Here is an 8,951-nt window from a genome sequence, read left to right on the forward strand (position 1 = left end):
ATAGAATGAATTTTAAACTTCACGTTAGTACTTTGCTTGCTCGTTGTGATAAACTGTTAAATGTCCTCAAGTACCTAGCAGGTACTACCTGGGGTGCCGACAGAAAATCTTTATTAATGGTGTATAAGTCCCTTATATGATCGAAGCTAGACTATGGCGCACAGGTGTATGGCTCGGCATCCGATGCCATGCTGAAAGAATTGGATGTGTTACAGAATAAATGTTTGCAAATGCGTCTTGGAGCCGTCCGGTGTACCCGTGTGGCTTGTATGGAAGTGGAGGCGAATGTGCCTCCCCTCCATATTCGACGTGACCACCTGGCCTTGTCCTACGGTGTAAGGACGTTTAGGAAAAGTAATAATGGCAATGTGGCCTGTACCCCCCCCCGTCAATACCACCACCTTCTGGGGGGGGGGGTGTCGGCCACTTGCCATTCACCTCCACTTACTGACTCAGGAGCTTGGTGTGGACCCCAGTGACTGTGACAAGTTGGTGTTTAAAAAGATAGCACCTTGGGAGCCACCCGGCTTTACAGTGGATGTCTCATGGCTCCCAGCACCAAAGGCCAAAGGGCCGGAGGTGGAGGTCCACCACTTGTTTCGTAACATCGTTGTTCGTCATTTGGGGTCCCATCAGTTGTACACCGACGGCTCCAAGTCGAGTGAATGTGTGGGTGCAAGTGTGTGGTCGACTGAATGTGCACTTAGGTATTGGTTGCCGACTCATACATCTGTGTTTACCTCCGAACTTTTTGCTATTGACAAAGCTCTTAATTCTAGGCATGACTCATTTGTCATATTTTCAGATTCAAAATCAGCCCTTCAGGCAATTGCATCTCGTACTACAGACTCTCACGAGATCCAGGGCCGCATTGTTAACCCGCGGTGTCCCGTCGACGTACTTCCACGTCCTCACGTTATGTCACTGCCAATCCCGTCGACGTACTTCAACGTCCTGCAATTGCAAGGTTCATAATTTCCACAATTTTCAAAATTCGCGCGAGATTTTCGATTCGCCCACATACCCAAGCCTCCCCTACCTGCCGCCAGGCGGGCAGCGTCCTAGACCCAGCGTGACCCACGCTCACCCTTGTCTCGGTCACTCATCTGCTAGCAGTGACCCAGGTCAGACATGGAGCGGAAAGGTCTCTCAGACGGCGAAATTGCATCTGACCTGGAAGCCTTCACTGGAGATAGTGATTCTCCACTTGACGATGATGTGGTGGATCGCGATTACGTCCAGCCAGAGGAAGAAATAACAAGCAGTGATGAAGAGGTCCCTTCGCCCCGGAAAAAGCGGTATGTGACATGCCGTAAGGCAAGGGAAGGCCAGCCTGCTCCCCAACCACGTGCACGGCTATCTCTCCATCCCAAATCTGATGAGGACGAGGATGAGGACGATGAGGATGACGGCGGCTTAGGACGTGATATCGCCTCGTGGTTGGGAAAAGAAAAAATATCACCCCGAAGGATCAGAAGGTGGGGCGAGAAGACATATAAGGTATGGTGAAAGTCTTTTGTCTGGGGAAGTGGAAAGTGGTGCGGTGGGAGTGCTGGGTGAAAGGGAAAGTGGTGTGGCGGCAGCGTGGGGTGAAAGGGAAAGTGGTGTGGCTGGAGTGCGGGGTGAAGGGGCAAGTGGTGTGAGGGAGACAGCACGAGCACGTGGTGCATGTAGGCCTAGGGGAGAGGAGGTGGAGCCACTCCCCAGCACGTCTTTCGCCCCACAATATTCCCAAACTTCCTCCCCACAGCCCCAGGATGTGGGGAAAGGAAGGAAAGGGAAGGGAAAGGGTAAAGGAAAAGGGAGAGGGAAGAGAAGTGCGAGTGATGAGAGGCGCCGCTCTCCACCTCCCCAACCTCCCCCACCACCCTCACCTCCCCACCCTGACGAAGGGGACGATGGGGACGTGGCTGGAGACGGTGGTGTCTCGTGGAACTGGGAAGATGGGAGTAATTTTACTCCCATCATTCACCCTTTCACTGAGGAGTGGCGGTCTGGTTGCATGGCTCCAGGTGTGCATGCGGGTTCATCTAGGGTGGATTTTTTCCACTTGTTCTTTGGGGAGGCGTTTGTGGGGCGCATAGTTGAACAGACTAATATAATTTCATGAACACAGCGCCGTGAAAGTGAACGTTTGGGAACCACGAGCAGGCATTCCCAACAATATGACTATCCCGTTACAATTTCAGAGATGTTCTTATTTTTTGCCCTGGTTCTCTTGATGGGTGTGGTAAGGAAAAACCAAATTCCTGCCTACTGGACAACTGACCCAATGATCCTCGCACCTTTCTTTGGAAAGGTGATGAGTCGTAACAGATTTCAGTATATTCTCGGCCGCCTCCACTTTTTTGATGCAGAAGATCCAGCCAATGCAAATAACAGATAAAATGAGGAGAATTAGGCTGGTATTTGATCATTTACGGGAAATGTTCCGCTCCTCATTTTATCCTTACAGAGACATCGTCATAGACGAGAGTCTTGTGTTGTGGAGAGGCAATATTTCCTTTAGGCAGTACATACCTAGCAAGAGACACCGTTTCGGGTTCAAGATCTTTGTTATGTGTGACTGTAAGACTGGTTATGTGCAAGACATAGTCTTGTACACGGGCGCACAGACAGATATAACAGAAGATCGGAGTATAGGACTCTCTGGGACCGTGGTGAAGACAATGATAGAGGAGTACCTTCATCGTGGTCATGTGTTGTACCTGGACAACTGGTACACTAGCCCTCTTCTCGCTAGGTTCCTCCACCAACACGACACCGGAGTCTGTGGTACAGTCAAGAGAAACCGTTGCCACGTGGTCAAGATAGGGAGGAAACTTGACAAGAACGAGGTGGTTTTCTTCCAGGCCAATAACATCCTTGCTACCCTGTGGAACCACAACAGGGAAGTTTGCCTCCTATCAACTGTTCACAGCCCCCTGATGCACCGCACAGACTCCGTGGATCACCGTAGCGAGAGGAGGCGCAACGTATGGAAACCCGAGTCTGTACTGGACTATAATCTGAACATGAGGCAAGTGGATCAGTCAGACTCGATGATTTCAAGTGTTGTCTGTGCCAGGACCACGATGAAGTGGTACAAGAAACTCTTTTTCCACTTGCTCGACATCACGGTCCTGAACGCCCACTACCTGCACGCCATGACCACCGGAGTATCCAAGACCTTTGAGGGGTTTGTGAGGGAGCTGGCACGTGAAATAATCGCCAAGCATGCCCAGGACAGACCCACACACCGCACCCACACCCCCATGGCTGCCCAGACTCCCCTACGTCTTGCAGGACGCCACTATCCTAGCACAATCCCTTCCGACCCAAACCGTCGTAAACCCCAGCGCCGCTGCCATGTATGTAAGCACTCGACAGTCAGACCATCCACTCAGAGAAAAGACACAAGGTACGAGTGTGTCGAGTACAATGTTGCGTTGTGCCTTCAGCCTTGTTTCAAAGAGTACCATAATTTCCTACACTACTGAAACTGTGTGGGATGGCGATATGACGCTCATTATAATGGTAAGGCCAGTCAGTAGGTGCTAAGTCATATATAAAGTTGAAACGGGTGTAATGTTTTCAGGAAAGTAATGTATAAGTTGAGAATTAGTGTAAGTTGAAAGAAGTGATATCAAAACTACACCCACTGTGTAAATCTGCGAAAATATGACACTCAGTATAACACTCTGGTCACTTAATATGTGATAGCAAGAATATAAAGTGGAAACGGGTGTAATGTTAGCATGAATAAAACGTATAAGTTGAAAAATAGTGTAAGTTGTAATAATTGATGTCACGAGTACACCCACTGCGTAAATCTGCGAAAATATTACGCTCAGTAGAACATTCTGGTCAGTAAGTATGTGATAGGAATTATATAAAGTGGAATTTGTTGTAATGTTAGTAGTAAGGTAATTAATAAGTTGAATCCTAGTGTAAGATGAAACAAATGATATCGCGATAGCACTCACTGTGTATGTACGCGCTAATATGATGCTCAGTTGAATCGTAAGGTCTGAAATTATGCGGTATCAATTATATCAAGTGTAAACATGTGCAATGTTAGTGGAGAATTATTATATAAGTACAAAAATAGGTTGTAAGTTGAAATAGTAGTCATTGCAACTTCACCGTGTGTGTTATTATGCGCTATTATTACACTAAATATTTACGTAAGGTCTGAAATTATCTCAGAACAGTTCTATAAAGTTGAAAAGTGTATAATGTTATTAGGAAAGTATTATGTAAGTAGAAAAAACACAATACGAGTTGAAACAACAGTCACAGCGAGTTCACTCACTACGTAAATAAGCGCTAACATTACGCTAAATGTTATCGAAAGGCCTGTGAATACGCAAAAACAGTTCAATAAAATGTAAAATGGTATAATGTTATTGTAGAAGTATTATGTAAGTAATAAAAATGATATGTATCATGATTTTCGAATGTTAGCGATTCATCGTGACCAGTCTGCCTGATTTTGCTCGTTTCGCACGATGGTACAATGCTTATTTCAGCTCTATTTTTGTATAAAATCCAGTTTACTCTTTTATCACATGTTTTTATGTTTGTAATAAATACATATCTACTTACTTTCATTGGTTTCCCAGGCTTATAATACCACAGAAAACGTTAGAGGCTCAGACCACCTACAGAGAACACGGTGCCAGGTGTGACCAAGGCATACCTGTTTAGGGCAATTATGGACCCCGGGGAACAATTTCTTTGTCACTGACCATTGTTTCTGACCAAAAGCGAAAGTTTTAGCAAAAAAAATTTGGGTCCAAAAATGGTCGGGATTGGGGAGTACCATTGGTGAGAAAGTGGTCGGGACGGGGCGGGTTAATAAGTTGCATTCATGCAACAAGTCATTCGCGCTGATCTGGGTGCCTGGTCATTGTCGTATCTACGGCAATGAGCAGGCTGACTTACTTGCAAAGTCGGCTGTAGAGCTCGAGGAGACTTGGGACGTTCCTCGTGATCTACGGTCGAGTCTCTCTCTCGGAAAGAAATCAATAAATCTTCTGTGGCAAGGTCAGTGGACCAGACTAAATATTCCGACCTGTAAGCCATACCTGGGCGACTGGGACACCGCCAACCGCCCCAGTCGCCTGGAAGAAAAAGTGTTGGCACGGTTACAGCTTAATGCCACCATTTTAACACATATAAAACCTTATATGGAAAGACGCTTCCCACCGCACTGTGACATCTGTGATGCAGTGTTATCTATCAGTCATATCATCCTGCGCTGTCGGCGATTTATTCGTGAACGTGCTTCACTTATAAATTACTGCGGCACAGCAGACGTCCCCTTCACCCTGTCCACCATCCTGGGTGATGGGGACATTGTTATGACTGATAAATTGATGGCTTTCCTGAGAGAGACCGGACTGATCAGAGTGATGTGACTTTTTTACTGTGTGGTTATGGTTTTTATCAACGGTAAATATGTATATATTGTAATATTAATTAGGGTTGACAGTTGACATATTTTAAATAGTTCCTCCTCCCACTGATCTATTTCTAATATAGATGTCCCCTACATTAAGCCAAGTTCCTCGCCTGACAGTCACCAGCTGATGAGTGCAAGTGTGCAATATAGGAAGGTATTGGGCACTTGCAGTCGATGGTGGTCTGCTGGGAGAGGTTCTTCACTTATTGTATAAATTATGTAAATACATTATACTATCCTGCTTAAGTTATTCTAATTAGGGCCGACAGCTGACGTATTTGGAAATGTTCCTGACTCGTCTGGTTCCCTTTCATATATTGATGTCCCTTATATTAGGTTGTGCCTCGACTGACAGTCACCAGGTGATGAGTGCAGGTATGTAATGTAGAAAGGCATTACATATCTGCAGTCGATGGTGTTCTGTTAGTCGAGGTATTTTTATCATTAGTTTAAGCCTAGCTATTTGTCTCTGTAGGATTTAGTATGGGTTAGCGATTTGTCTGTTAGGTGATTAGTTTCAGGGTCTTTAGATTAGTTTTTCTTTATAATATAAGGTATAAAAAATATAAAACCAAGAAAAATTTTAAAAAATAAAAATACAAAAAAATAAATAAAATTAAAATTATTATATATATATATATATATATATATATATATATATATATATATATATATATATGTACGTTTGCATGAAAGTGTGTCTGTATGTATGCATGGAAGTGTGTGTGTGTGTGTGTGTGTGTGTGTGTGTGTGTGTGTGTGTGTGTGTGTGTATATGTTTGTATATATATGTATATATGTTTAAATGTATATACATATATATATCCGGCCTTAATAACCAGGGGCTTCGGCCCCAATGGTTGATAGGCCAGGAAAAAAAAAAAAAAATTGTCTGTTGGGGTTTTGTCATGGATTCCAACAGCTTGACTACCACATCATAGTTGGTATAAAATGGCCCGAAGGTAGTTGTCGTCTCCTTTTATACATGTTCCTTGTAATTCTTGTCTTCGATGTGTAATATCACTGGTTCGATATACTGAATTCCACTGATTATAGTTACATTTACAGTATCCACCCGACTCGTTGCATGCATACCTGAATACCTCTATTCGCATTACCTGACCTAACCCCTGCAACTCATAATGCCTTGTTCCTCTTTTGCCTATAATCCCAGCTGAAATCATATATATATATATATATATATATATATATATATATATATATATATATAATGTATTGCCTACTTTTTGTGCTCAAATACTAATGCTTTATAGGTATGCTGGCAAGGAGAGAGAATGCAGTTGACGTCATCACCCAGAGAGGCCGAATAATTGGCCTGTGGGAAGGCGGTATGGCGACCAGTGACATAGCTGCTGAAATTGGGGTGTCACTGAGAACCGTTCAGAGGTGGACAAGACGCTGGCAGGAAGAAGGTTCACTGGCAACCAAAGCAAGGAGCGGCAGATCGCGGGTCACCACGCCTGAACAGGATGCCCGGATGGTAACGTTATGCCAGAATCATCCTAAGATGTCGGCTGTGCACATAACCCGAAATCTACAGCTACCCTGTACTCCACAAACAACTAGACGTCGGTTGAGTGCAGATGCCATCGGCTGCCATGTCCCGGCACGTAAAGAACAACTGAATCAACATCACAGGGAGTCACGACTTGGCTTTGCACTTCAATACTTTGGTGCTGACCTCAGCTTCTGGGAAAAAGTCATTTACAGCGACGAAAAGTGCTTTACGTCGGTTAAAGCACAAACACAGCACTGCTGGAGGAAGAGTGGCACTCGGTATGAACCACAGAGCACTCAGGAAAGAGCCAAGAGTGGACGAGTGAGTTGCAATTTCTGGGGTTGGATGTGGGCACATGGCTCAGGGGAGTTGGTGAGATTAGAGGGGCGATTCACAGCTAGGGACTAAGTTCAGGTTCTGCAAGACGTATTCCTGCCATCAGTCAGAGCCATGGCTATTCCAGATCCAGAACCAGTCATATTCGTACAGGACAGAAGCCCAATACATACAGCTCAACTTGTAACTCAGTGGTTTGAGGAATATCCTGAGTTTGTGGTTTTAGATTGGCCAAGTAAAGGGTGCGATCTAAACCCAATTGAAAATCTGTGGGCGATCATGTGTAACGACTAGAATGTGGGGGACGAAAGGAGCTGTGATGCTATTGAACGAACGGCACGGGATGTTTGGGAGTCTGTACGGCGTCGCCCTAGCATATGTCAGAATCTTGTAGCTTCTATGCCCAAGCGAATACAAGGCGCTGTTGACGCACATGGTGGATGGACTGGATACTAATACCCGTGTTGCAGCCCCACCTACTGATTAATGATTTCATTTGGATATTTGATTAACATATTATATGTTGCTAGTGCTTGTAATGGTATAACATTCTGTGTTTGTAATATGTGTTACATATGTTGTATTTACATGACTGTATTGTGTAATAGACTTACCTGTACTCCTAGTGGGGAACGTTACTAAGAGGTCCTTGATATCTGTGCAATGTATACAGTAGGTCATCTTGTATGTTATGCACATAACATAGTATATTCAGTCAGCGTAATATAAACCGTCATGTGTAATAATGTAGTATTATTACTAATCGTATTATTATGAATATTATACTGGTATTAAACCTTGTTAAAAGGGAAAATAATTTGACTATAAACCTATACACATGGATGTATTTGTTTCTATATATGTTTTGCAGTAATGTCAATATGCATAAAACGACATGCAACATTCGTGCCATAAGCATCTTATATTCCCAAATCAGCTGGCTGCAGAACATCGGGTTTATGGGCGCATAATGATAGTGAGGTTAACTACTTCCACAGTATCGACCTGCGGGTATTATCACCAATACTGTGTTTATGAAGACAACGAATCAGCACCACTGCGTTTCACCTATATCCATTACCCAGTGACTGGACAGCACCCGAAATCCGTGGAGTAACCACTGAACCTGATCATATTTTATTTACATTGGATGTATTAAACATTAACTGCAAAATACAACGAAATGGGGATGCCATTCATATTAAGTAACTGGTAACTTTAATCGGGGCTAGATAGCTAGCTAACTACACAGGTGTTGTCGCAAAGCTATGAATTACAGTAGTTCAGCATACTGGATTACAGAGCCATGAGACCCAACAAATATATTATTATACATATTCCAATTGGAAACGGATTTCATGTAAGAGCACATAATATTCGAGCTGATATAATTATAATCACTGATATCGACAATGCTACTGCTAAACATACTATATGGTGCCTTATGGGGAATGGTGTAGAGGGTGAGAGTGGCGGGATGGCTGGGACGGCGAATAATGTTGGCCGAATGAGTTGAGTGTGTGCACAGACACGATGGATGCAGTAACACAGGTCGTGGAGACATTGTCTCGTAATGTAGGCGTATGAGACCTATATAAATGACATTAACTATGGCACATTTGCTGTTGGACCTCTATACAGTATATATAT

The 8,951-nt window shown here is 44.0% G+C and overlaps 1 protein-coding gene across 1 annotated transcript; it reads left to right on the forward strand.

Annotated features, from left to right (window-relative positions):
* Positions 1-6,797: 6,797 nt before the first annotated feature.
* Positions 6,798-7,373, forward strand: LOC145391237 (uncharacterized). Its single transcript, XM_080265912.1, has one exon. It carries the CDS (start codon positions 6,798-6,800, stop codon positions 7,371-7,373), a length of 576 nt encoding a protein of 191 aa, XP_080122038.1.
* The last annotated feature ends 1,578 nt before the right edge of the window (positions 7,374-8,951 follow it).

This window comes from Coenobita brevimanus, chromosome 17, assembly GCF_032717465.1.
Source record: "Coenobita brevimanus isolate Jiangsu-jjx chromosome 17, ASM3271746v2, whole genome shotgun sequence".
Taxonomy (NCBI): domain Eukaryota; kingdom Metazoa; phylum Arthropoda; class Malacostraca; order Decapoda; family Coenobitidae; genus Coenobita; species Coenobita brevimanus.